The 27,893-nt window shown below is 48.1% G+C and overlaps 8 protein-coding genes across 8 annotated transcripts; 3 read left to right on the forward strand and 5 right to left on the reverse strand.

The window, feature by feature from the left end:
- Positions 1–149: 149 nt before the first annotated feature.
- On the forward strand, positions 150–1,709 carry N7495_000122 (universal stress protein; the record flags this gene model as incomplete). The annotated part of the gene is made up of 3 exons (XM_057202792.1): positions 150–460; positions 536–926; positions 978–1,709. The coding sequence occupies 3 exons, from the start codon at positions 150–152 to the stop codon at positions 1,707–1,709; spliced, it is 1,434 nt and encodes a 477-aa protein (XP_057066865.1).
- Positions 1,710–2,787: 1,078 nt separating this feature from the next.
- On the reverse strand, positions 2,788–7,444 carry N7495_000123 (putative eukaryotic translation initiation factor subunit eIF-4F; the record flags this gene model as incomplete). The annotated part of the gene is made up of 5 exons (XM_057202793.1): positions 2,788–3,158; positions 3,203–3,377; positions 3,445–5,394; positions 5,451–6,189; positions 6,276–7,444. The coding sequence occupies 5 exons, from the start codon at positions 7,442–7,444 to the stop codon at positions 2,788–2,790; spliced, it is 4,404 nt and encodes a 1,467-aa protein (XP_057066866.1).
- Positions 7,445–10,204: 2,760 nt separating this feature from the next.
- Positions 10,205–11,938, forward strand: egl3 (putative extracellular endoglucanase/cellulase; the record flags this gene model as incomplete). The annotated part of the gene is made up of 5 exons (XM_057202794.1): positions 10,205–10,325; positions 10,388–10,596; positions 10,662–10,726; positions 10,788–10,885; positions 10,935–11,938. The coding sequence occupies 5 exons, from the start codon at positions 10,205–10,207 to the stop codon at positions 11,936–11,938; spliced, it is 1,497 nt and encodes a 498-aa protein (XP_057066867.1).
- A 349-nt stretch (positions 11,939–12,287) lies between these two features.
- On the reverse strand, positions 12,288–13,912 carry N7495_000125 (cytochrome P450; the record flags this gene model as incomplete). Its single annotated transcript, XM_057202795.1, has 2 exons — positions 12,288–13,445; positions 13,508–13,912. 2 exons carry the CDS (start codon positions 13,910–13,912, stop codon positions 12,288–12,290), a joined length of 1,563 nt encoding a protein of 520 aa, XP_057066868.1.
- A 1,814-nt stretch (positions 13,913–15,726) lies between these two features.
- N7495_000126 (uncharacterized protein) lies at positions 15,727–16,047 on the reverse strand (the record flags this gene model as incomplete). Its single annotated transcript, XM_057202796.1, has 2 exons — positions 15,727–15,831; positions 15,898–16,047. 2 exons carry the CDS (start codon positions 16,045–16,047, stop codon positions 15,727–15,729), a joined length of 255 nt encoding a protein of 84 aa, XP_057066869.1.
- A 2,304-nt stretch (positions 16,048–18,351) lies between these two features.
- N7495_000127 (uncharacterized protein) lies at positions 18,352–21,716 on the reverse strand (the record flags this gene model as incomplete). The annotated part of the gene is made up of 4 exons (XM_057202797.1): positions 18,352–20,814; positions 20,873–21,027; positions 21,082–21,343; positions 21,396–21,716. The coding sequence occupies 4 exons, from the start codon at positions 21,714–21,716 to the stop codon at positions 18,352–18,354; spliced, it is 3,201 nt and encodes a 1,066-aa protein (XP_057066870.1).
- A 2,057-nt stretch (positions 21,717–23,773) lies between these two features.
- N7495_000128 (uncharacterized protein) lies at positions 23,774–25,418 on the forward strand (the record flags this gene model as incomplete). The annotated part of the gene is made up of 3 exons (XM_057202798.1): positions 23,774–23,895; positions 23,950–24,149; positions 24,235–25,418. 3 exons carry the CDS (start codon positions 23,774–23,776, stop codon positions 25,416–25,418), a joined length of 1,506 nt encoding a protein of 501 aa, XP_057066871.1.
- A 158-nt stretch (positions 25,419–25,576) lies between these two features.
- N7495_000129 (biotin--[acetyl-CoA-carboxylase] ligase BPL1) lies at positions 25,577–27,824 on the reverse strand (the record flags this gene model as incomplete). Its single annotated transcript, XM_057202799.1, has 4 exons — positions 25,577–26,082; positions 26,142–26,413; positions 26,464–27,009; positions 27,061–27,824. The coding sequence occupies 4 exons, from the start codon at positions 27,822–27,824 to the stop codon at positions 25,577–25,579; spliced, it is 2,088 nt and encodes a 695-aa protein (XP_057066872.1).
- Positions 27,825–27,893: the final 69 nt, after the last annotated feature.

The following is a 27,893-nucleotide window of genomic DNA, read 5'->3' on the forward strand; positions in this document are numbered from 1 at the left end:
ACCCTGGCTGAGGACGAGTACACGCAGACCATACCAAAGAGATAGTTTTTTCTGAGCCTGCAAAACTGGAACTTACTCCTCACCTGAAGTTTGGGTTAGACTATCAACTCAGCCTAACCGCATCAGTTTCGCCACTATCGCAACTCATCATGTCGGGCCCATCACCCAGGCCCTCGATCGCGAACCATGATCGCCCGGAACCAGGTCCAAGCATGACCAAATTTTCCGATTCCAGCCACAAACGCAACATCTCCTTCGACGATAAGCCACGAGTGCCAGGCGCGCGCCGCAAATCCATCCAGTTTAATGTGGGCTTCACTGAAACCCAGCTGCCCTCCCGTTCGTCAAGTTTCAGTAAGCGAAGGCCTGACGGAGAAGCGCAAAGAGATTTTGAGCTGGTGGAGAGAGAGCAGCGGCCCCTATCCACCGCGATTAGAGTGCCGTCTCCACCGCCACCCAAGTGAGTCTTCACTTCCCCTTTGACGTGCGCGATTCATCCGACTTTATTCGCTAATATCTATCTCTTCATGAATAGGACTTATGAGCGCGGGGTTTCGTTCGACACATTTGACAATCGCGATGCCGCCGACTTCTCCTTGACACTGAATTACAAACATAAAGGCTATCAGAGTACCCGTCGCAGCCGGACTTTCCTATGCGGTACTGACCAGAATGATTACTCCGAGTTTGCGCTCGAGTGGTTGCTTGATGAAATGCTAGATGATGGGGACGAGATTGTTTGTCTGCGCGCGGTGGAAAAGGACTCGCGCATGGCGAGTGATGCCTCCATCATAGAAGGCAAGTACCGCGAGGAGGCCGAAAAGTTGTTCGAGTCTGTGATCCGGAAGAACAGCCAAGATGAAAAGGCCATCAGCTTGATCTTAGAATTGGCCGTCGGAAAAGTGGAGGACATAATCCAGCGCATGGTACTTCTCCTTCACTGTCTTTGTTTTTATGATTTTGCTAACAAGACGTAGATCCGCATATACGAGCCTGCCATGCTGGTTGTCGGAACACGCGGCCGAAACTTGAAGGGTGTTCATAGTCTCCTGCCATCGGGCTCGGTCTCCAAATGGTGTCTTCAACAATCGCCCATTCCCGTGATCGTCGTACGCCCATCTCCAAAGCGCGAGAAGAAAAAGAAGAAACGGCGCGCAGACCCAGCTCGAAAAAGTTACAACCAACTTCTGTCACTGAGTGTGAAGCGTGGTGGTCGAATCTTCGACGAAAGCTGGAGTGCAGAGAGCACCGCCTCTAAACTCCCTGATGAGGAAGCTGCCGTCGCTGAAGCACTGGGTCTTCCGGCAACTTATTCCGTTGCTGGCACGTCGCGAAGCTCTTTGTCGGTATCGGACCGTAGCAGTATTACCTACCTCGACGACTCGGAGAATCCTCAGTCCCCGGTACCATATTCACTTGATTCGGTCTTGATGAAGAGTCCGTTGGTCAGGAGCCCCGCTAGTTCAGAAGAAAGCGTGGGTACAGAGCCAAAGAGATCTTCATCGCCATACCCGCGCAGTGAATCTGAGCGTGAGCGTGAGCGTGAGCGAGAAAGTGAACAGGAACATGAACATGAACCGCCGTCACCTCTATCCGAAGACTCTTCTGACGAATCACACGTAACAAACGAGTCAACACCAAAAATCCCAGCTCTCCCACGGCGAGTGTCCATACCCTCCATTGAAGTCTCTGATGGCAGCAACATCTAAGCCAAGAGAACATCATCCCAAATCACGAATCTCCCACTCCTGCATCTCAACAATACCCGTTTATAGCCCGTCTAACGTTACCGTTATCATCCATGACCACGTATACACGAAGCGAAGCAATCTTCTTTGTACAGCGCCAGATTTCATTCCATCTGGCCAAAGATACCCTCCACTCAGCGAATACCCAATCAATCCATACCATTCATTCCTATACATGATATTCTGAAAAAGAAAAAAGACTCTGCATTTGTGAGCAATCGATGAAAGAATTTCATATCCTGGTCACTCATCAGTAAGACATATCGTTCTGAGCATCTGAGACGTGACATCGAGGCGTCCTTAGAAGTTATTTTATCCATGTTTCTGAACTTCCATCCAAGATTAAGCTTATATTTCGAAACGAAGGTAAAAAAATAAAGTTGTAGAACACCACTGGTCAACCTTGAAATTCATGGACCCTTCTACGAGATTTAACATAATGCCCAGTATTTATGGGTACAAGGGATATCCATAGTGGAATCTCGATCATATAGGGCGATTATTACCCAAAGCTACGACGAACGTAAATCTCCAAACTACATAGACCACTAATTTTGGCACGGACTGATTGAAATGACTAGCACTAACTTACAAAAGCAAGATCAGCTAATTGATCTACCCTTGCAAAAGGACTGCCAAACTCCCTACAAGCCTCAACTTCTCTCCCTGGACTTTCCATCAGACTTCGGATTAAAAGAAAGCCCATAAGAAATAGGAGACGAGTGGGCGTACAAAAAAATAAAATAAAAGAATAAGAATGTAAGGGGGAAGAAAATGGAACCAGTTGTGAAAATTGTACACTATGAAGCTTTCGAAAGGACGAAAGTTCGAAAATAGAAGGTGATCCCGGGGAAAGTCCGACCCAGTCGGAAGATGCAAAGAACTTGTGTGGGTGTGGATTCACGCACGATGGGAGCAAGATGGGGGGGTTAAACATGAACAAAAAAGAAATTGAAAAAAAAAAACTCGGGAAATCAGTAAGGAAATCTTTTGTGGGGTACCAAAATAAAGAAAACGTTCATCATTACTCCTAAGGAATCTATGCATTCTCGCCATCCTTTGCGGCAGCGGCAGGTTGAGACTTGGTAAGAACGGGGGAAGTGTGGGCGGATGGGGGTGAGGTAGCCATGTTGTCACGGTCTTCGAGAGCTGCGAGAGCACTGAAAGCGTTGATTGACGAGGATTCCTCCTTCTTTCCGGCAGGAGGGGTGCCAGTGCGGCTGCTAGCAGCGCTGTCATCGCTACCCCGAACAAGGTTACCACCCGGGCCCAGGTTCTTGCGGCTGCTGCTGCGAGAGCCCAGGAGGCTCGACGGGCCGAATGACATGGGCTGGTTGGTTGTGCGGTTGGAACGCAGACGACGGAGATCGTCACTGCCAACCTTGCTGGAGGCATAGTCTGGAGGGGGGCCTGGTTACCATAGCCGCCATAGCCACTACGGGCATCACCGCGACCCATGGCAGGGCGACCACCGCCACCACCACCGCCACGGTTGGCCTGCTGGCGAGCGCGCTCAGCCTCCGCAGCTTGCTGGGCACGGGCAGCCTCTTCACGAATCTGTTGAATGGTCTTGGGACCCTTGTCGGCATCCTTGGAGTTCCAACGCGAGTTGCGCAGATCGATAATATCCTAGATAAAAAAAAAAGTGGGTTAGGATGAAGTTACGACGGATAAGCAGTCTCTGGATCGAACATACCAAAAGCATAAACTTAAGACGACTGGGAAGACCAGGGGTCTCCATCATAAGGTTGATGCGGGCGAAGTAGGCGTCCATCATAGCGGGACCCTTCTCCGAAGCGTCCAGGCTGGCACCGATGGTGCGCAGGAGACTGGTCAAGCTCTCCACCTCAGCCTCGTCGGGAATACCCTCGTAGTCGACAAGCTTCTTCACACACTCGTGCATGATACGCTCAGTCAACATACCCAGCTTGTACAGCTCACCAATAAACTTGACCAGACCAAGACCACGTCGCTTAGCGGCAGCAGCCACGTAGTACTCATCGGACATCATAGCGATCTCCTCAGTGACACCCTCTGGCTTCTCGGGCAGGTTGACCTTCCAACCACGCTCAAACTCCTCCTGGCAGCGGTTGAGCAGGTACTTGCGGAAGAGACTGCCACCGGTGACGACGGCGCCGGACTTGTCACGAATGTTCTCGTCCTTGATCTCTGCGCTCATGCTCTCAAGCATAGCCTTGCAGAACTTGGCATACATCGGGGCCCAGTGAGCTTCATCGGTAGCCTTCTCGAAGGTGAGCTGGATGACCTGTCGGAGAGTGCGGCCATCTGACTCTTCCTTTGACTGAGAAACAATTTCCAGAATTTGAGATGAGATGCGGTCGAACTTTTCGGGAGTCATCTTGTTGAGAGCAGCCTTGACCTTTCGCTGCACGACATCAGGTGCCATGTAGCCTTCACCACCAGGAGCAGGGCCAGCGCTAGATTGGCCGACACTGCGGGGCTTCCAGCCAGTGGCAGAGACTTGAATAGCCTTCAAGTCCATACCGGCGGTGAGAGGCATGGTCCTGTTGGGATCTTGCTCATTCTTCATTCCGCGCGGTTGTTTGCTGCCGCCACGGGGACCATTCTTACTACCAGTGCCTTGGCGAGAAATGCTATTAGTATTGGTGCGAGAAGGAGGCATACCCATGTTGCCGGGTCGGGTGTTCGGGAAAGGACCGGGGAAAGGATGAGAGTTTCGAGGGCCCATGGAAGTTCCGGGACGGCCTCCGTGAGGGAAAATGGAGCCGGCGCCCATCGGACCGGGGAAACCAGATGAAGGGCCGTGTTTAGAGCCGCTGCGGGAGCCCATTGGGGTTCGGGCTGACTGGTCCTTGTCACCAACGGTATCGCGGATACGGGCATCCCAATCAACAGACGGCTTGTCCTTGTACGCGGCCTGGAACTGAAGCAAGAAGTTAAGGTCGTAGTGGAATCGGCGACCAGCCGTGGCGCTGGAGTTCAAGGCAGCGTTGGGGCCGTTGATGGAGGACGGGTAGGTAACGCTGCTGAGATCCTCAAGAAGCTTGGCATTTTGCAAAGCCTTCATGGACGCACTGGGCTCAGTAGCCTTGGGAGTATCAAGCTTCAGACCAGTAGGCTTCTTAACAGTAGCACTGGCGGGCTTAGAAGGGGGGCCCATGTCAGATGAAACGGGGGTAGCAGCACCACTGTCAGCTGGGGTAGAGGTCTCAGTTGCGCCGAAACCGCCCTTCTTGAGGGAGGCAAAGAGATCTTCGCGTTCCTTGCGACTGGCATCTTCCTCGGTGGTGTCGCCCTTAGCGCGGGCGGCCTCGAGGGCAATCTCTCGCTCCTCAGCCTCCTTTTCAGCCTTTTTCATGTTGGCTTCATAGGACTCACGCTCCTCGCGTGCCTTGCGCTCAGCTTCCTCCTTCTTTTCCTGCTTCTTGCGGTTATAGTCCTCTTCAGCAGCACGCTCCTTAGCTTCAATCTCAGCCATCTCGCGCTCGATGGCATCGTAGTCAATCTCCTCCTCAACGGGAGCGGGGGCTGGCGCCTTCTTCTCCTCAACGGGGGCAGACTTCTCTTCTGATGCTTCCGGTGCGGGAACTGCGGGGGCTGCAGCTGCAGCTGCAGCGGCAGCAGCGGCAGCCGTAGCGGCGGCAGCGGCGGCAGCTTCAGCTTCCTTCTTTTGGCAGCCTCGGCTTCTTCGGCGCTCTTGCGAGCAGACTCTTCCTCTACAAGCTTCTTGGCTGCGATTTCATCCTGCAGAATCTTCTGGCGCACAGCCTCTTTCAGTGCCTGCTTTTTCTCCTCGTCGGACTTGATGTTAGTAGCCTTGCTGTCGGCCCGAGTGTGCTCAGAAGCACTCGAGGTTCGCGGGGGAGGAGTGGATGTCTTGACTGGAGAAGGAGTAGCACGAGCGGGAGAAGCAGGGGCTTTGTCAAAGGTCTTCACAGCACCACTACCAGGGTCCTTGATGACAATGGCCACTCGCTTGGTCGAGGGGATGACGAATTGCGGCTTGCTGGAGGGGGCAGGGCTGTTAGACGATCTGTGAGAGTGACCAGGAGCCGAAGGACCAGTGGCTGCAGGGCCCTGGCCCAGACTAGAGCCTGGTCGGTCAGTAGACATCTGGGACGGAGTACGCGAGAGGGGGGTCGACTGCGGAGGAGGTTGAACGGGGTACTGTCCGCCCATGTAACCAGGCTGAGGGTTGTAGGGCATGCCGGGGCGGGGTTGAGGTGACGGAGGCATGTACTGCATCGGCTGCATGTATCCGCCACCGGGGTAGTAGCCATAGTTGGGATCGTAAGCCGGGGGATAAGCCTGTTGTTGTTTCATTTCCATTAGATATTGTTCAAAATAGCCGCTCTCTGGCGCGAGGTCCATCGCCTGATCAGGGATATATAGAGGGGCGTGAGCGAAGTCAAAGTTGAGTTGAGCCTCTCCCGACGGCCACCAGCTACGACCACTGTTCCTGCGATTGTTTCCACGATAGTTGCCACGGGTATTTCCTCGGAAATCACCACGGCGGTAGGGTTTCTTGTCGGCCTCTGGACGAACAAAGGGGGAGATCTCACAGACTGGGGATAGCCGTATTGCGGTTGCATTTGGGGATGGGCCATCGGTACAGGGTTCATTTGCGGTGTGGTAGGGTGCGCGTTGGGGATCGCCGGGCTGCGGTTTGCTTGATGTGGCGAGTTAGGGAAGGGGGCCAACGGACGGCCTTGGTTAGGGCCGTGGAATTGAGGACCCATGTTGTGACCACCGCGAGGTTGGTTGTTGGGTTGACGGAAGTTCGGACCGGGCGAATATTGTATCGGGCCTTGGTAACCAGACTGGGAATATCCACGACCGCGTCCACCCTGGTGAGGGTAGCCGCCACGGCCAGGACCACTACCTACCATATGGTTGCTCATGTCGCTGTGGGCAGACTGAGCGGAGTCGCGGCGCAAGTGAGAACTTGGGCCAAGGGGTGCCTGCGGAGATGGGCGCATCTGTAAGTAAAAAGAATGATTAAAATGGGGACGTTGGAGAAGGAGTTGTTGCGCGGTCGCGTCTTCGCGCATATCAACAATGAAGGATCCGTATGTATCGAAAAAACCAAAGGATGTGGGACATACGTTATTTTCACCGGTTTCACCGAAGCTTCCAAAGTTCGGGACGTTTCCTTGTGCCTGGTAAGTTGAGGGTGGGCGACCGCCGCTTGATGCGGGTTGTGGAATGGGGGAAGGCGAGGTCTGAGGAGAAGTGATTCTCGGGTTGCCCGAGGGAGCACCCAGGTTGGACTGCGACTGGTTGGAGAGAACAGCAGGATTACCCATGTTGGGTGAGCTCTGCGGGTTGGTGAAACCGAACTGAATGCTGTTGGGCCGGCTAGCAGGTCCACCGTTGGGCATGTATCCAGAGGTACCAGCAGATGTGATGGTCACAGAAGGCTTGCGAGAGTGGTCCTGGGCAGGAGCAGTCGGGGCACCATTGACGATGGTCACCCCCGATGCCTGTTGGTTTTGCATGGGTTTGCCGTTCACAGGAGAGACCGAACTCGACTTCCCATGTTGCGCTGAGCCACCCACAGTGACGGTCGCGGGTGAGTCCGCGGATTTCTTCGTGGCGTTGGCGTAGGACTTAACTGGCTGAGTGGCCAAGGGGGTTGAAGAGGGCTGGGAGGAAGCGGTAGTAGCGGTGCTCTGTCCTTGTTGAACGCCCGACTGAGATGGGATCGAGGTCATTAGACAGGTTGTGTTCACGTTGGACGCGAAGTGAATTTTTTTTTTTTCTCGAGAGAGAGTGACGGTGATGTCAAGGTGTGGAAAAGGCGAGAGCCGCAATCCAGAACCTGAAATCTTGACACGGGAATCAAGGAAGAATGACAAAAGGGAATGTCAAATCCAAATAGGAATGATGACCAGCAACGCAGCAAAAGAAAGCAGCGTGAGGTCCAAAAGAGTTGGTTATGATTAAACGCGGATGGATGTGGGAGAAAATTTCGGTGGGGACTAAATTACTAAGTCTCGTTAAGGCGTTGACACTTCACTTCGACCATTCCATTTTGATACTATTGTTTTGAGGCAAGTACAATAACTTGGATTACGTCAGTACCCAGCTAGGTATGGTATTTATTGTCAAACTATTGGGATTCTAATGTTCTAAGATTTTGAATTGTTTTTGCTGTTCTTATGATACTATTCTTCTATCTAATACTAGAGCTGTAAGATGTTACATACTGAGGAAGTTCGGTGGCAAGAATAAAAGTATTGTCTTTCATTATTACAGTTCCCATTCACTTCTGATCAGATAATATTGAATGTCGGCAATCAGAACAAACCTTGGAAGGGTTCGTGTGGTTGATATAGTAAAAGATGCTCAGGTGTACTTTACCTATTTTGGTCGACGAGTATCTATAAAAGAGTCATCAACAGTCGACTTGTTTGGTATCTTTTGTATTGAGAGGTGATTCATGTATAGAAGATCCCTTGTTAAGATTCAATTAATTCTACTTACCTAGATACCTACCAGATAGATACTATGTAGGGATAAAGTACTCCGTACATCGAAGGGATACATATTTCAGATCGTCCGATTCCTGCCACGCCTTGCAGAACTTTCTCATGCATTGAATGTTCTCTGCTTCAAATTCCTCCGACTGGCGATCGGAGATGATCGGGAATCATCATCCTGGTTCCTCGGTAGTCAGATCGGTGTTTACTTGCATTGATCCGTTAACCCCAGTGCCCAGAGCCTCTGAGGGGTAAGAGCTACCTAGGTAGACGTCATTGTCATTTGTACTATGCATACTTCTAGTTGACCTATTGAAAGAGTAGAAAAAGATATCTAGAAGAAATAGAAACCATGAGTTACTGCTCAACATTGAACAACTTGTTGCCCAGGTGCAATGAGTTGACTAACCTTATAGTCCAAAAATGAAGCCCACCTATCTCTTTCACATATCCATATTCAAAACCATACATTTTCAGTTTTATTTTAGCTATTAGGAACTAGCATTATCTTATCAACTGGTCTTCTCTAATAAAAATAAAAAATCTAAGGTGATCTCTATACGACCTCGGCTCATCTTCTACCTGAGTACTGTCTAGGTCTCGAACTTTTATAGATCATCCACACTTCACTGGGGAAAAAGGGTCGATATAATCTACTTCAGGATTCCAGATAAACCATGCTTTCTTGAGGTAGTTTCTCAAATTGACCGCTAGGAGCATTGATATCTAAATAAAATTCATTATCTAGGTCCGGTTGCCTATATCCATAACTTCGAGAGTAGGTAGCTCGTAAAGCTCAAACACCAAGGTATACCTGTGAGTATTACCTCTCTTGATACTTTTGTTCATCTTCTCTCTGTTTTATTTTTTTCAGGTCGATGTTCCTCTCCATAGAGCTTATGTTGTGGTATGTGATCCATGTCTAACTCAGAATGTAATAAGCCCTGGATGGCTAGCCCTAAAGATCCACCATAACTACTATGCACAGGAATAGAATTTCCGATGATTCTCCAGGGCTTGGGCAAGGATGTTCATCTAAGAGGGCGTAAATATTCCCTCTATGATAATAAAACCTTGAAATAATTTGTAGAGCTCCATCAAGGGCGCGTAATTCATTAAATTCTGCCTGAGTAGGTTAGTAAAACGCCACAGAAGTATCAATGAAAATGGGGTTGAAATACATCAACATTTTAACGCCGCACTAATTATGAATGCTTGTCGAGTCTACTCTTTATAATCGAGATAAAGGAGGGTCAGGCAATTAAACTTCTTCTATGGCATGACTCGTGCATAATTTCATAGCCTGAGAACCTATACTCCGGCAGGAACTACGCTATCTGTTTCATCTTAAGAGGTCTTCATTTACATGGTACTTGATACTTCGGATGCGATACCAAAATTGGCAAGGCTTGATCCTGAGACACAATACCTAATCTCGCTTGATGCTTACCCTAGTCCCCGCGAACCCTGTGGGTCTTGATGCTGAACTTCCCCACTCTGTCAGAGTCCAGCTTGCTCAGTTCCTGTTTTAATTAAAATCGTGCAATTAATTTTGATGAAGTTGTGGCCAGAACATGCTTGCCTCAGAGGCATCTCATGCCAGTGTCGTCTCATATCACCGGCGCTTACCAACTCTGGATATGAAACCGATGTAGCGTCTCCATTGCAATATAGAAAGCTTCCTGTCAGAGCGAGCTTCACTTTAATTCGACTTCTGACAGGCTGAGGCCATTGTATTGAGAGACACGCTCCACCTGCCACTTGCAGCAGCCATGTACCAGACATAGACTATTGGACTAATCCAAATACTAAGTAGACAGTTTTGTTGAACTACATAAAGGGTCTGGCAGTCCCGGACTTATTTCTTTACTACAGCAAACATTCTTTTCATCTTCGATCAAGGCTGGTTTCTTGGTCTTCCACTCTTTTCTTCTTTTCCTGCTTTTGACAAGCTCAACACTCATTCCTTTCTTTCAAACTACTTTTACCAAGATGAGAATCAGTAACCTCATTATGGCGGCCAGCGTGGCTGGTCTGGCCTCTGCTTATCCTCGTAGTCGAGACGTCATTCCTGGAAAGCAAAGCATCAAGAAGCGTGCTTCCGGGCTTACCTGTATGTTTCTCGACATGACGGAACTTATAGCTCCATTTTACTAACCTTAGAATATCCATTAGGGGTTGGTACCAGTGAATCCGGTGCGGAGTTTGGTTCCAACATCCCAGGAACCCTAAATACTGACTACATCTGGCCAACTACTTCCAAGATCCAGGTGCTGCGTGATGCTGGCATGAACTTCTTCCGTATTCCATTCCTAATGGAGCGCCTTGCGCCCAACGGCATTACTGGAACTCTAGATGCCACCTATCTAGCTGATCTGAAGTCGGTGAGTAGCTGATATACAAAGCATTATTCTTTGTCATATGATCTAATGTGGCCCTCTACATATAGACCGTCGAATTCATCACCGACGGTGGCGCTCATGCGCTTATCGACCCTCATAACTATGGAAGATAGTAAGGATCTGCCTTATATGTGGCATGTTGCATATCGAACACTATGACTAACTGCCTCTAGCTCTGGAAGTATCATCACCTCAACCTCTGACTTTGAGACCTTCTGGAAGACTGTCGCTGCAGAGTTTGCTTCCAACGAGAAGGTCATTTTCGATACCAGTAAGCTTATATTTTGTCTTCAACATCGACCAGACACTAAGATGAACAGACAACGAGTACCACGACATGGAGCAGTCCCTTGTCTTGGAGCTGAACCAGGCAGCTATCGATGGTATCCGTGCAGCCGGCGCTACGACACAGTACATCTTCGTCGAGGGCAACGCTTACAGTGGCGCGTGGTCATGGAGCACCACCAACGACAACCTGAAAGACCTCACAGACCCCGAGGACAAGATCGTTTACGAGATGCACCAGTACCTCGACTCCGACAGCTCTGGTACCTCAGAGTCTTGCGTCAGCAGCACTATCGGTGAAGAGCGTTTAGAGTCGGCCACGGAGTGGTTGAAGACCAACGGCAAGCAGGGCTTTATTGGTGAATTTGCCGGCGGCGTTAACTCCGTTTGCGAGACTGCCGTTGAGGGCATGCTGGCTTATTTGTCGGAGAATAGTGACGTCTGGACGGGCGCCTCCTGGTGGTCTGCTGGTCCCTGGTGGGGGACCTATATGTATAGTATCGAACCGACTGATGGCCCGGCTTACTCGACTTACCTTCCCATATTGGAGAAGTATTTCGTGGACGATTCTAGCTCCAGCACTAGCACCAGCACCAGCACTACCTCTGCTGCTGCTGTTGTGAAGGCTGCTACTACCACATCGGCCCAGGAAACAACTGTTTCCTCTTCCTCTACCTCTTCCACCCCGGCCTCTTCTACTACCTCTACTACCTCTACTACCGCAGAAGTTACTACTACCCCAATCACTAAACTTCAGGTATCGGGTAGTGCCCCGACTGAAGTGAAGACTTCCGCCAGCACCTCAGTTGGAACACCTTCCAGTCTCTCAGCCGCCTTCACGTCCATCTCAACATTTGTTAAGGCAACCTCAACCCAGCCAGTCGCCTGCTCCACAACCACAACGTCAAGCAGTGGCCTTGCTACCCATTATAACCAGTGTGGTGGAACCAACTACTCTGGCCCGACCACCTGCGAGAGTCCGTATATCTGCAAGGTCCAGAACCCTTACTACTCTCAGTGTGTTTCGGCATCGGAGTAGAGTATGTGATGGAACTTGGGACTCTTGGAATGGATTGGTGATATGTTCTCCTGTCTTTACTGGAGAGTTCAATTGTAATTTTACTTCATTTCTTGTCTTCTGGACCTATCTTATACCTAGGTACACCTAGGTAGTTTTTTGTTTCTCAATTTATGGGCAGACCCTATAACTATTCATTAGGCAAGCTCATCAATTATTATAACGTAGAAAAATACAAAAATGCAAAACGCAAGGTTTACGTACAAAAGAGACAACCCAGCCCAGTCTAAAAGTATGCTAAAAAGTCACAATATGTCCTCAAAATATCATAATACATCCAATTTTGGAAGAAATCCTCAGAAATAACGCACTAGGCGTCGTCAGCCTGATGCAGGCGAACGGTCACCAGATCGGCCGGACAGCTAGTCAGAGTCAACCTCCAACGAATCTCCCTGTCGGGATTTACATCCTCGATCTTGTCGAAGCGCTGGAGCAGACGAACGAGAACATATCCGGCTTCAGTGAGGGCGAACTGCTGACCGATGCAAATACGCGGACCGCCGTTGAAGGGAATATACTCCCAGCCAACCTTTCGGTTGAACCAGCGATCAGGCTTATAAAAGGCAGCGTCTGCGCCCCAGATATCCTCGCGGCGATGCATACAGTGAGTGCTATAAATAAGAGACTGGCCCTTCTTGAGGAAAATTGGAGACTCGCCGTCCGGACCACCGCCACGAGGGAGGGTGGTATCGCGTGAGGCATCGCGTCTGTTAACTGGAACGACGGGGAAGAGACGGAGAGATTCGTTCATGCAGTACTGGAGATACTGGCACGATTTGAGAGCGGCAAAGGTCAGGTTCTGCGGAGAGGAGTACGTGCCGAACGTGTCAATGATACTCTCGCGGAGTTTGCGGAATACCTCGGGTTGACGGGCCAACATAAGAATAGTCCAGCTGAGCAACGAAGCGGTAGTATCACGGCCAGCCAGCAGGATGTTCAGTGACTGCGAGCGCAGCTCGATGGGATCTTGAGTGGCAGCAGCTAGGGCATCGATAAAGACATACTTAGCCTTCTCTTCATCAGCGGGCTTTTTGTTCTTCGCCTGGTTAAGAGCCTTGAGCACGAATTTGTCGACGAAATCATGAACCGCCTTGTCCGATTCCTTTGTCTCCTTGGATGTCACCAAGAATCCGAGTTTCTCGAAGCGAAGACGCTGGGCGCAAACCCACTGCGCGCGATCAAAGTGATAGGCAAATCCTTTCTCAGTGACCCCGGTAGTTTTCAGCGCCTCTAGCTGGCTATCGACACTCTCACCAAGCAAAAATTCCGTGGCAGAGTCCATAGTCAGTCGGAAGAAAATGGTCTGAATGTCCTTTACGTCGGTCCATCCATTCGCAGCCACCGGGAGAACCTGCATGGCGTTCTGGAAATGTGTTTCTTCCAATTCAAGTTGACTGATCTGATCCCGAGTAAATTGTGGTCGCAGCAATGCGCGCGAACGACTCCAATCCTCACCATCGGCAGTGAACTGATAGTCTTGTTAATAACGTTATATATTCTTTTGCATGCGACCATGAAGATAAAGCTTACAACTCCGGTACCGAGAAGATGGTGTATATTAGAAGCACGAACAGAACCCATTTCAAAATCCTTGAATTGAGTAGCCAAAACAGCCTGAATGTTCTTAGGGTCTGTGGTGAAGAGGTGTTTGCGACCAAGGTTGCGGGTGACCAAAGTCGTTACAAAGCGGTTTTCCTTCTCAGACACCGTCCTTAATCGTTCCTCCCACAGGTTCGGGATAGTCTTCGCTTTGTCGGCCCTGATTGAAGCTTTGAAATTATCATATCCAATAATGCCGTTACCGGGATAATGTGGTGGACTGGCACAGCCCAGGCTCCGGGCCTTTTGCGAACGTTGCCATGATGTGAGCACAAGGCGAACGACTTGTACGAACACCGTCGCAGCAGCAAAGCCTAGGATAAGTGTCACAGACATGGTCGGATTGTGAAATGACAAAAACAACGGCAGGGCCAGCCCTCTTATATTAAGTTGCCACAATAATTCAATATCGGTCTGGCCGAAAAGCGAGGGGTCATTTTTGGCATATGGGACCCGACTGAATGTTACTTGTGAGCCAATGAAGACAAGAACTGAGGTCGTCTTCGATTCTATCGTCGGACTTCGGTCCCTTTACAATATCAACACCGATGAATACCTCATCGGACAATTGACTGAATCAGTGAAGAGTACCGTTATTTTGCCCGGACCGGAGTTGACCGACTGGAAATAATAATAATATACGGATCCACATTCTTGTCTCCACACGGAAAACACTGAACCCCTTGAAAGACGATCAAAGCCAAATTATGACATATATTCGAGCTCTGGAAGGAATCAGGGAAAATTGAAGAATCATTTCCAAGAAACAGTCCACAGATCGGCAGATTCAATGCTGGACATACGAGACGGCGAATTGTGAATCGCGGCCTTTTACGGGTCTATAGATTAACTGCCTCGTTGATAACTACCGGAGAAGTACTCCGTATACACATGTGGGTTCGTGGCTATTCAGGATTTTTTGTGCAGCATAAATGGATTGATTCTTGATTGGGCTCATGTATAACGTGGCTGCAGGATTGCCAGTGCATAACCGAGGCTCAAATCCAGTCGCTACGTTCATCGAGAAGTTCTTCTTCAAATAATATCCAACAGATGAGGAAAGAATGCGTTTGTCGGGTTGACTTCGTAGTCAATCACTGTCTCCCCAATGACATCTATATTAAATTGATAACATCGGAGTTGACACCCCTCACCCTAAAAATCACAAATTGAGGGAGTTTATACGATTGGTTCGTGCTCGTGTGACAGCTATGAGAAACGTTGACATGCACTATATGGGCTGCCTTACGATACCAGCATTGAATCGGCCATTTTGATATGATGAAATTATGCATATGAGCAGGTCAAAACGCTGTAAGGTGGTACGAAAAGAGAATGAAAAGTCGGGAGCATAAGGTACAGAGTCAGCCTTGGAGGCAAGCGTACAACCCTGGGTGTCATATCGAGCCTCTCACAGGTCAAGTCGGGGCACGCCTTACAAAATTGAGAAAAGCGCACATCGTCTTCACCTATTGAGTCTGAATGAGAGCTTTTGCCGCTTTTCTATGGCTTGTTCCAGAAGCTTTCCTGCACTTCGATCGGACCGGCATGGTTTTTGGTTTTTCGTAGGGACACTGGAGATTTCCAATCATGATGGAATATCCAGTCGATGTGAGCGAATGGATCCTCGTATCGGAATGCTTAATTTTTAAGAATATCAATAACAATGGAATCCACTAGTGGTCAATATCAGTACCTGACTAGGTGAAGTTCAAAGGTAACTAGATAAATGTCACTATGGACACGGGAAACGACGATTTGCGCCTGTTTTCGATATCTCTGACTAGTTGGCGGAAGTGGAACGATATTTGATTTTGACCAAGTCCAAAAACCATGCCTCCACAGGCCTATCAGGAGGCCCACTTTGTATGGGGAAATGAAACCTCCAGAAATACAATCGATACCTATTCAAGTGCCTACATATTTAGGTGGGGGGGGGGGGGGGGAAGTTGAGTTTATAGAGATACACGAGGCGAGAAACATTTATCATAAGTTATTGTCATTGGGTATATCGCGTACAGAAGTTGAAAAACCAAAATAAAAGCCAAAAGATCCCAAATATAATCATAAGCAAGTTCTCATTCCGCTATCAGGCCAACATATCAAGACCGGTTCGAAGAGTAACGAAAGCATGGACGGCGATGGGTTGTCTAGCAGCAGATCTCGCAGCATTCGAAGCATGCAAGACCAGCGCAGAGACCGCAGCAGAGACCGCCGCCACCACCTCCACGCAGTTGCATTTGCTCCTGGCCAGACTGAGCTACTATTAGCTTCAGGTTCTTCAAGAGGTTGAAACAATATCATGGATAGGGTAAACTGACAGGCTGCTCATCAACAACGTTCTTGTTAGTGGAGGGGGCAGCAGGGCTGGAGGGCTGCTGCATGGAGAAGGCGTTTGAGTTCCAACCGACAGCTTGAGTAGGCTCAGCCTCCTGAGAGGAGGAAGACTTGAAAAGGTTGAAGTTGAACATGGTTGATGTATGAGAGAGGTTTGATTTTGAAAAAGACTAAGTACCGGGGCGGGGAAGGCTTTTTAAGATGTGAGAGAAGGATCGGCGGGATGAAATGGGGAGATTTAACGGCGGAGGATCGAAATGAAAATTGTTACTGAGTTTCATTCTAATCTGGACACGGCACAGACTATTTAAAATGTACACTCTGACGTCTCAGTACAGAACTACCTGCACAGTGACACACGCCCCAAAGTCTAGTCTAGCCCAAAAAAGCTGCTGCCTAAGTAGATACATATACTACACTTTGCATCATGTGCGGGGCATAGCCACGAATACCCACGAAGATGCTATAAACAGATCAAAATACGCGGTAATGTGGCTTAAACCTCGGGCATATCGAGGTTGAACCATGGAAAGCATGAAGCTGGTACAACGATGTACTAGTTCTGGTATGGAACACGTCAGCCCTAAAGTCTTTGAAACACGGGAAACGCCAAGTCAATTTGGCAGAAGTATAGATCTAAGAGTACGAAGTGGTTAATTCGGCATTTGCTATATAATATTCAGCATGTTCGATCTCGAAGAACACTGGAACTCTTGGCAGAAGATCTTAATTTCTATATCTTCCAAAAATATGGATTGGACGCATAATAGATACGGAGTAACAGATGAGATCTATGTACCACTGAAAGATACTCCATACACATGGCCCCAGCTCAGGGTCTCAATGGCCCCATGCCAAAACTTAGAGATGAACCCCAACCGATCTCACTAAGTACTTAAGGTATCATGGAAGATCACGACAAAAGATATCAAACTCAAGCTTTTTAAATTGAACGTCAGTCCGCTTAATAAATTATGCAGAGGTAAATAAACTGTTGAGCATATCTTTCCATCAATTGACTATCCGCAATATCATATTCCACCCGGGAGATATCAGGATTACTGGCTGAAACGGAATTAACCGCTATGTTTCACCAGTGAATGACATGTCTACACCCAATCGTCGCGACTCAGATACACACGCGGACCGAACTAAGAAGGCAGCCGTCGCAGTACGAAGTACTCAAGGCGCCATTGTGGGGGCAGAATCTTGGAAGAATACAATTGACAAGGAAATCCATGTAGTTGATACTTTCTGAGAGGGTGAACTTTGAAGCCGTCGCTATATCATGTGGTGCCGCTTCAAAGCTTAGATGAAGATTTGAGGTTAGGGCAATACAACCAAGATCTGATGTTTTTTACATACCACTTTATCTACCATATTCGCTAGGTAGACTGGTCTTCAACAATATCTAGGTATCGATTTGCACAGTTGAAATTTGTTCCACTCACTTACTTCGGCGGGACCCTCAAATTCCTCGGAATCCAAGGGGCTGAACTAATTTACATAGAATCATTGAAAATTAGCGGGGTAGATCTTAGTAAACGCCCCACGATCGTGTACTTGGATTCTTGTGAACCCCAATTTAACTACCTAGGTAGGTTTATAGACGTGTTCAGGGTATGGCAGCTCCAGGGGTATAAATGCATTAGGAGATCTTAAACAGTCTGTCAATATCTATAGGTGGTTAAGCTGACCTCACTATCTACCTTCTATTCAAGACAAGGCTCAATCTAATCTATAATCTTTTCGAGAGTAAGTATACCTTCCAAGGTTCCAGGTTCTTTCGTGGGCACTGACTGACTCCTTTGTTTGAGAACCAGGTCACTAAGCTCATGAAGTGGCTAGTCAAGCCATCTCAGAAAATTTTGCGTCAACTAGTGATTCGTATCCAGCTTTTAAAACTTGCTGTAGCGTGCACCTATCATCCAATTACTAGACTGATATCGCTCTAACATAGTACCTACCCAGGTTCGCGGACAAAACATTCACAAGTCCTGATTACCCAAGTTAGCATACTGTTCCAATGCTGTGTTCAGATGGTAGTCAGGCCTATCTTGGCAGAGTTAGCTGGAGAAAAGGAATTCTCTCCTTTTTCCCGAGGTCTCTTTTAGAGAATCTAGCCCCCAATGTTTCTTCATTCTCGTTATTAGCTCAACATCCAGGGCTTGGACCTCGGGAATACACCTGGGGATGCTCTTACCTCGCCACAATATTACCGCTTTATAGCAAACTGCCCGTCTACCCAGGTAGACATTTTCAAAGTTTATTATTTACCTAGGTAACTAGGTACTTACAATTTACTACAAGCTAGGCGATACCAACATCCTTCCAAGGCTGACTTGTGAGCCTTGGAATCATTAAATACCTACCTAGATATACCTAACCATAACACAGATATCCACCAGTCCATCTAACTCGTAAGTACTAGGGTATACCTATGCTGTCCAATCCTGACACCATTGAATCAACAGCTGCTCATCAAGCGGTTCCATCGCTGCCATAGTTGGGCTAGCAGCTTTGCTCTTGCGCAAGTCACACTTCGCCAAGTTCCTCTGCGCAACAGACTTGAAGAATGGTAAGATACGAATCTTTTCATCCTCTGCCTCTTTGCTTAGATTGTTTGGAAGAAGGCTTCCTAGATGGTCAACCCACTCCTGGAAACCGACTTGCTGCGATGAAGATATACAGCCTTGGAGTGCGTTTGAAAAAGCGGACCAATCAAGAGGCTGTGGGTGTATCAAATTGTATAGCTGCACATTGGGTGTTCCAGTTGGGTAATCGTGCTTTTCTTGCAGCGATATTTCCTCAATAACTCGCGATGCTTGATCCACATGAATCCAATCGATGGAATCAGTATGCACGGGGATAAGGCCACATGCCTTAGAAAGAATAGCAATCGAGTGCATCCAATCACAGCTTTTCCACTTGACTTCTTCTGTTATCTTGGAAGGACCTGCAACCGTGCCGATTCTGATGATGGAGATTGGGATTTGGAGTTTGGCACCCGCAGCGGCGAGGAGTCTCTCTGCAATGTGCTTAGACTGGGAATAGCCATTCCACTTTGCAGCAGCAGCACAATTGACTACCTCCTCCGGAACTGGGACATTGGGAGATACTGCTTGAGCCCATGAATCAATAGTGGTAATGCTTGAAATGAAAACAAGGCGTGGCTGAGATGGGGCGCAGTTCGCGATATCAATGACTGACAGCAGTCCTTGCAGCATGACTGGCTTGAAGGATATCAGGGATATGGAGAAGTTTAACGTCCACATGTTGTGAATGATGACGTCGACGTCGCTGAAGATCTCATCCAGCTCCTTATGTGAGAGGTTTAAGTTTGGCTGAGAGAATTCAACGGTGAAGAACTGTAACCGCGGATCACTGGAGTTGACATCGAGACCCATATCATCTGTACGGAACGGCGATGTCTCGCTGTCCGCTTGGGCTGAGTGATCGAGACATTTGATGACAGATACCCGAGGGTTATCAAGCAAGTCTTTCACAAGGAATGGCGCAACACGTCCACGTGAGCCAATTAGGACAATCTTGATTTCTTTTGTGGGGAAAGGCAGGCACGGCTCTTTGCTGGTCGGCTCAGGCAGCTGGGATATCATCTCTTCCAGGAGGAATTCTACGTTCTTTGACGACGCTCGCGAGTCTGAAACCGAGCCCCCGTGGACATAGAAAGCGTCCAGTGTAGCTTTAGCGAGGCTGTCGATAGTTGGATTCCCAAAGATTGTGCGTACCCAAAAGTTAATCGTATTTTGCTCTTTGTCAATGCGACTTGAAAGGCTCAGTCTCAACTTTTGACCGAGTTCCAGCACAGTGAGAGAGTCCATAGCCTTGGCCACAAAGAAATCATCAGTTTCTTTCAACTGGACATCCGGGCGAATATCATGAAGAATAGAGCCAATAAACCTCTTGGCTTCATCCACCCAATGTCTCTCGAGAATTCCAATTTCACTCTCCTCATCGGTAGTTCCGTCCATAAAGGCCGCAGAAATACACTCAGCATATAAAGACTCTGTTGGCTTGCGAGCAATCGTCCCCCTAGAAGTCTTGAAGAATGGTAGATTTGGCTGGCTGAGGAGAATCCGCGATCGCCGAATTTTGCCGTAATCAGGCGCAGATGCATTGGCCAAAGCGATAGTTGGCCAGATAGAGTCCAGAAACTCCTTCTTGCTCATCCGGTCCACCTGGGGCCCTGGATTTGGCTCGACAAGTAGTAGTACTTCAGCCCGGTGATTGCCTACCATCAAAGCCCCATTTATGTTGGGATTTCCAACCAAGGTAGACTCCATGGGGATGGGCCATACTTTATCACCGCTAGCGAGAACGATAATATCGTTTGTGTGTGAGTGAAAGCGCCACAGACCAGGCTTTTCTGGGTGAGGAACGAATAGATCCTTGGTCCGCCATTCCGTGACATCTGGGTAATTATGTTCCAGAGACCGTTGCCCTCGGAACTTCTCGTCACAATGCAAAACCATCTCAAATACACCCTCATCTACCTCTTGCATATCGCATTCTTCGATTGGGTTGGGCTCGATGTACGCCCAGTCTCCAGGCTGGGGCACGAGCATTTGTATGTGGCCCATGTCCAGTGAGCCAAACGTCTGGCAAACATCCGTAATTTTGTTGAGTTTATCGCCAACTGCTGTCGCAAGTGGACCTCCACCGTACAAAATGAAGTCAAGATTCTTTGCTTGCTCATATGCAGTTGAATATTTAGCCCACTGCTCAATAATGGATGGGGGAAGGTAAATGGCCCGAATGTCCTGCTGTTTCATCACACTGCTCAGGAGATCACCACTCGGTAGCATGTTGGAAGGACCCAATACTACTGCAGCAGTCTGTGAAAATGCAGGTAGAAGCATATAGGAGTGAGCACCAGCCATCTGTCCGCGGTGAGTCAAAGATGTGGATTTAAACGAGAAAAATGGCGGGCGATCTTACAGAGTATGGTGAGAAAGCGGCGTAAAATTTTGCTGGAGGACTGAAATTGAATTGCGCAGCGTTTTGGGCTTTTCGCCCTTCTGGTACAGGCACTCGCGGATCATTATCAGTACAAGAAAGCGCCGAATGAGTGAGCATCACCAGCTTCGGCGGTGCTGTGCATACGATTTAGTATGGTTAAAGGGGAATCTCAGAGGATAATCTCGCACCTGTGGAACCAGATGAATGCAATAGCAAAGTATGTTGATCCTTCAAGCACGCAAACTTGCCATCAAATATATACGGAGCGGACTCAGATCTGAGCAGCTCCGCCATAGATGGGACTTGTTTACATTTCATTGACGGATCGAACTTTTGCAATGCTTTTGCCGTTGAACGCATGGCATCGGCATGTAGCAAAGCTGATACATCGGCCTGTTGCAGGAGCCCCAAACTCAAGATGACAGGGTTTTCTGTCGAAATGAAAAAGGTCTGTATGCATTGTATTAGAGAGCCGTCTATTACGAAATTGACCTTGACTTACTCTCCATCCACACTTGATAGCCGCGCAAAACACAATTGTGTATCGGAGATCGCTAGCACCAATATAGGCCAGCGTTTGGCTCTTTGATGAGGCCTTAAGCGTCCGGTCTAGCCACCAGGCCATATGGTCGATCATAGTGGCCATTGTCTTCATAGTGACATCGCGGAAACCATCGACGATGGTCTCCGTGTTTGGAATTGCGGCAAATACGCGATCCGGATCATGGTGAGCATGATAGTCGATAACATGGGGAAGCAATCGCTGACCCCTAAATTCTTCTGCTCCCTCAGCCCACGGATGTACATCGATCGAATCAGCCATGTTGTTTGATGTGATAATTTAGAGATATATTAGGGTGGCAGGTAAGAATGCAAGACACTCATGTCATGCTTGAGCAATCAGATGTATACGAAAAGGTTATGTGAAGGGAAAGAGCTTGGACAAGCTATCGATTCGGTCCGCGGGTCAGCACTATAACGTTCTAGGAAGACGCTAAGAAAGCGTGCCGCGTTTCTTTTGTCCGCGATTCAACTCCTGGAGGATTTTACTCCACTAAGGTTCCAGAATTAATCCGAACCATTGGCTCGTTCTTTTCTAGACGCGATACGTGTCTCCATGACTTGGCACCTAGAACGTCGGCTCTCGTCCGAAATTTAGGCTAATGAACAGTGGGTTCATCTTATCTTTTCGAAGTTGGCCTGAATTGATCTCGAGCTTTGAGTGAAGAACAAGGGGATTCCTCGGACCTCATTGTTTCAACTTTAGCAACCGTAATTTCTCCTCTGATCGACAAGATCGAATTGAATCGATTGATTTCAATTTCGGGAACTCGGAACGCCATGACAGGTGAAGTGGGGGGATGGGGGGGACTGTTTGTTATGGAACCGAATCATATCTTTTCAGGGGTTGTTGGGACAGATAAAACTGCAACGTGCAGAAACCTCCGATTACTGTGCGGACAGCACTCGAGGTAGATTTACCATAATATTTGAGATATCCCAATTTCAAAATACCAGTTGTTTCTTTTCTCTTGAATTGTGAGTTGAGAATTCACAATCACAGCCTTCAAACGGCGGAAGTATTGCTACCTAGGTACTAGGTAAACTAGGTAAGTTAAACAACACTTACAGAGTAGTATTCTGGGCTCAGTACATAGGTACCCAGGTAACACTCACGGAAGATACCAAGACAGAGATCCACATGGGCATTATCTGCCTAAACACATTGTAGTAGTACATTGGTTGCTATATGGCTATTTGGCGACTATATCGAAGTCCAAATAGAAAAGTAATAATATACGGACCCGCTGGTCATGTGGCCAAACTCAATCTCCGATAGAGTATGAAAGCTTAATAGGATTGAAGAAGGTTAACTATTGATTTTAAGAAATTGGACCTCTCCATCCATTCAAATTAATAATTATCTATTCAGAACGCTTGAAATATACTCCTAACCCTTCTCACAGATTGCATAGAATGAGTCTTGCTCCCAGGAGTATACCTAGGCTGTAATTCCGAAACCTCACCCATCTCACCCACTTATTCAGCCCCAGGCAAAGAATCTGGTATCGGAATATCATCCCCCATCAAACTTCCTCATCTACTCCATCAGCGACATACTATGAAGAGAAGGGGTTTATGCACTTTATTCAGGGCACTGGGAGGAGTATGAGTGTACGATGAAGGGAGGGGATTTCAGGATGCGATCGAGGGATATTCCTTGGAAGATATGAGTTAGATAAAGGTTCCATTTGATGGTGCGATGGTTGTTCCTTGGTGTTACTTGCGGTGTCAATGGGCTTGAGAGATGAACCTTGGAAACATCGTCATCCGCCGGAGATTTCTTGTTATTACTTCTTTTCAGTATATATCTCTGTATTGTAGGTTAGGGTCTATGGATGCAATTGATCTGATAGATTTTCAACGTAGGCGTTCGGAGGTATAAGATGGAAGTGTCAACTTTGAGAGGTTTGGATACCCAATTAGATTAGATATACATGAATGATTGATTGATTCTAAGTCAACGGAATCTCTCGGAAACTAAAATATGAATAACAAGACATAGGCACAAAAAACTGCCTCAGGCTGACAGGAAGTCTAGAAGTCTGGTCTACGTGCAGAAAGTATTATTAGTAGATAAGATCAATAACAATGATAGATTGAAAGAAAACACTAAATATCTAAAACTACCTCGTAGTTCTAATTTAGAGTTTTCATTTAGTAGACTAGAAGAAAATACAGATATAATTCTGGTTATCTCCCCCACTTCAAATTTTCGGATAGACCTTCCTTAAAGGGACAGTCACACCTAACAACCTCCATTTATCTTTCTGTCTGGCACTGCATTTATTCACTTTCCCAAAGTTGGAGAGAAATATTATGGCTACCTCTATCGAGCTCGTCACGCCAAATGGCCACAAGTACACTCAACCAACAGGGTTATTTATCAACAATGAATTCGTGCCGTCTTCAGGCCAGACCATCGTTACCCTCGACCCCGCGTGAGCTTCGAATCCTTCTCTTAGTGTATGAAATTAGCCTCTCATCCTTAACAGAACAGATAAACCAATTGCTACAGTCCATGCAGCCGGCGTTGAAGATGTGAATCGTGCCGTAGAGGCAGCTAAGGCCGCTCTAAACCACCCATCATGGAAGCTATTAGCCCCAACTGATAGGGGTCAGATGATGGCCAAACTAGCCGATCTGCTCGAGCAAAATAAGGAACTCTTTGCATCTATAGATGCTTGGGATAATGGTCCGTATTTGATACCTGATGCATGATGCAGACCCGCTGTTCCTACGTCCTAATGAAAGTGTGCATCAAACTAACTCAAATCCAGGCAAACCCTACAATGTCGCTATGACAGATGATCTTCCCGAAGCTATTGGTACTATTCGCTACTACAGCGGCTGGGCCGACAAGATCGGCGGGCAGACAATCAGTACCACACATCAAAAGCTCGCATATACGATTCGTCAGCCCATCGGTGTAGTCGGTCAGATCATCCCATGGAATTACCCTCTGTCCATGGCAACCTGGAAACTGGGACCTGCATTAGCCTGTGGAAATACGGTTGTTCTTAAGCCAGCCGAGCAAACCCCATTGAGTGCCCTAGTCCTTGGTAAGCTGATCGTTGAGGCCGGATTCCCTTCCGGTGTTATCAATATCGTTAATGGATATGGTCGGGACGCCGGCGCCGCACTAGCTGCGCACCCCTTTATTGATAAAGTTGCCTTCACTGGATCCACTAGCACAGCACGGGAGATCATGAAAGTGGCAGCAGAAACTTTGAAAAATATCACGCTAGAGACCGGCGGCAAATCCCCACTACTCGTGTTCCCCGACGCGGATATGGATCAGGCGATCAAGTGGTCGCATGGTGGAATTATGTCTAACCAGGGCCAGATTTGCACTGCTACCTCGCGGATATTGGTCCACAGAGAAGTCTATGATATATTCTTGACTCAATTCAAGGCCACGACGGAGGCTGCGAAGATTGGCGACCAGTGGGATGATGAAGTGTTCCAGGGCCCGCAAGTTACCCGCGCACAGCAAGAACGCATCCTCGCATATGTCGAGATGGCCAAGAGCGAGGGTGCCACTATTCTGACTGGCGGCGCTGCACACATCTCCAGTAACCCCAAGAACAAGGATGGATACTTTGTCCAGCCCACGGTGATAGTTGATGTGACAGATAACATGCGGATTGTGCGCGAGGAAGTTTTTGGTCCGCTGGTTGTTATTATGCCTTTTGACACAGAGGAAGAGGCGATCCGTCGCGCCAATGATTCTGAATATGGTCTCGGCGCGGCTGTGTTCACCAGAGATATTGAGCGGGGCCATCGTGTTGCGTCTGAGATTGAAACTGGTATGGTATGGATCAACAGTAGCCAGGACTGTGATTTCCGGGTGCCATTCGGTGGTGTTAAGCAGAGTGGTATTGGGCGTGAACTCGGTGAAGCTGGTCTGGAAGCTTATTCACAGACCAAGGCGGTTCATGTTAATTTAGGTCTTAGGCTATGAGAACTAATATGATTTACATGTCGAATTAAACAATCGAATTCTAGGACTTAAAAGATATTCAACTTGTTTTCAAGGTCTCATTTTTGCGTAGTTGAATTTGAAAAAATTAGATACCATATTTGCCATAAATCCCACGTGTATAGCTTGAGATTTTTCCTCTAGACCTTCCGCTTCACCAATCCACGGAAGAAATCAAAGCTATTGCTATCGCTCTGCAACTCCCAAATACGCCCAGTCGGCCGATCTGCAGGTCCAAGCTCTTCAGCAAGCAGCAGACCATAATCCCGCGTGATACCCTGGATACGAGCGCGGGCACCGCCTTCTTCTTCGAGGGTAACGATCTGGTGCATATGCAGCCAATCTTCATAGTATACTGCCTCCAAGCCACGGTCAAAACCAGTACGCAAAAATCGTGTGTACAATTCTTCGAATGTGGTCAGAATGCGTGCTAGCAGCTTCTCAAGCGTTACTGGAGATGCAGCTGCACCGGCAGGGGCGTAGCGCGCTGCTAGAGCTGTAATTGCTGTTGTGGGTGAGGCATTTGTAGCGTTGAGGCCGATTCCCACGACAGAGATATATTGATTCGACATGTAATGGGAGTTGACCAGGATACCGCAAATCTTGGTATACTTCTTCTGCTCAGGGTCTGTTGGATCCAGAGCATCTGCGAAGGGTATTGTCAATAGGAGGAGATGGGGTCAAGGATTTGATATGTGCACTTACAAATATCGTTTGGCCACTTCATCTTGACTGGAACCTTGTCATATCCTTTGGCATAGCTTCGAATACCCTTCACTACAGCCATGGCTGCTAGGTACTGGATGAACACTACGGGTGCCGACTGAATCTTCTCAATTGGATGATGTACTACAGTTGAGAATATCAGGGAGCCCGCTGGTGAGATCCAGACGTTTGACCCTCGGCCACGACCGGCGATTTGAACAGTTGCTGTCGCAACAAAGCCGTTTGGAAGCCGAGAAAGTAGCTTCGTGTTTCTGTGATGCGTTAGGAATAGTGTTGGTAAATCCAATGAGGATGCACCTACTTTTCAAGAATTGTATTGGTGCTCGTTATGACTTCGGCGTACATCAGGTTAGAGCCATACTGCGATGCACCTTCTCTAGACTCGGACTGATACTGGCGAAGATTGGCAAAGAAAGAATGATGGTTGAAGTATGGAGTTAGCTTCGAAGACGGGAGATCATCGTGGAATACAAGTCTCTTTATAACAGTTTGGTGGTCAATGATACCGTTGTCTGGCAATGATTCCTCTAAATCACCTAAGTTCCAGGTACCTGGTCTCTCGATCCGGAACGTGTCATTTTCGGCCTTTAAATATTCGGTGTTGTTTTCTTCCGTCAGAACTGGTCCAAGAAGGGACAATATCTCCAATGCATTCTCAGGATTAAGAGCAGAAATGTGCAAAGAGGACAGCGAGGGAACGGTCGTTGTTTCATCAGTCACCTGTAGACCAAGTTTGGAAAGGCAGGCCTTCAAAAAGTCTGTCCGTGCTTTGTCGTCTGCAGCTAGGACATCTATCACTTCCGCGAAATCAGGTCTAGCCTTCGGGTCGAGATTGGCAGCTGCAAACCTAGAGCAGGGTTAGCAACTATTTGTTCATGATTTACGATGTTCCACATACTCCGGGTGTGGTCCCGTCAGAACAGCCGCGCCATCGCCAACTTTGCAGTAGACAACAGCTGCCTGCCCCTCCCCAGGATCAACATTGAGTTTCTCAGCGTAGTTAGCAAGAACCTCGACCCCTTGACCCTTAAACTTAGGCGCATCAACAAAGACACCGCCGCCATTATAGTATGAGTTGAATTGAGTAGGCACAGTCCCAATGCTTAAGGTATCCTTGGAAACATCCAATGCCGCCGCCCGCGCACCTGCCTCGCTGTGGTAGATGAAACCTGGAAACGTGCAACCGCGACATGTTCCAGGGTAGAAGGCCAATTCTCGATCCCCAATAACCTCCATTGTTTTGTCACCGACCTCAAATTCGCATCGCTTGCTTCCGTAATAGCCACCGGCGCAGAATCCCAAGAATTTCCCGCCACGGCGAACAAACTGCGTGATACGCCTGTTGCCCGCACCATTGAGTGTGCGGGCATAGCCCAGATCAGCGCCGCCGGGGATCACCAACAAGGCACATGTAGCGGTCCACGGCTCGTGGAGGAGCATTTCGCCCGTAACCGGTGTGACGGCATAGCGTGGGGCGAGCAGGCGGCGCATGGTGTAGATACAATGGCGGACCGAGTCTACAGTGGTTCCGTTTCCTGAGAATGGTTTGTCGGTCAGAGAACGGCAGAGAAGCCAGTCAGATTTGGTGAGCGAACCGGAATAGACTAAAACATTGAGCTTCTTGCCCGTGATATTGGCATCGTTGCCTGTTGGTGTAGCCATTGTTGATGGAAGATGGTGTTGTGGGCTCGATAAGATATGGATAGACGATAGACCTGCCGAGGCCAAGCT

The sequence above is a fragment of the Penicillium taxi genome (genome assembly GCF_028828555.1).
Source record: "Penicillium taxi strain IBT 34144 chromosome Unknown utg000001l_segment0_segment0, whole genome shotgun sequence".
Taxonomy (NCBI): Eukaryota; Fungi; Ascomycota; class Eurotiomycetes; order Eurotiales; family Aspergillaceae; genus Penicillium; species Penicillium taxi.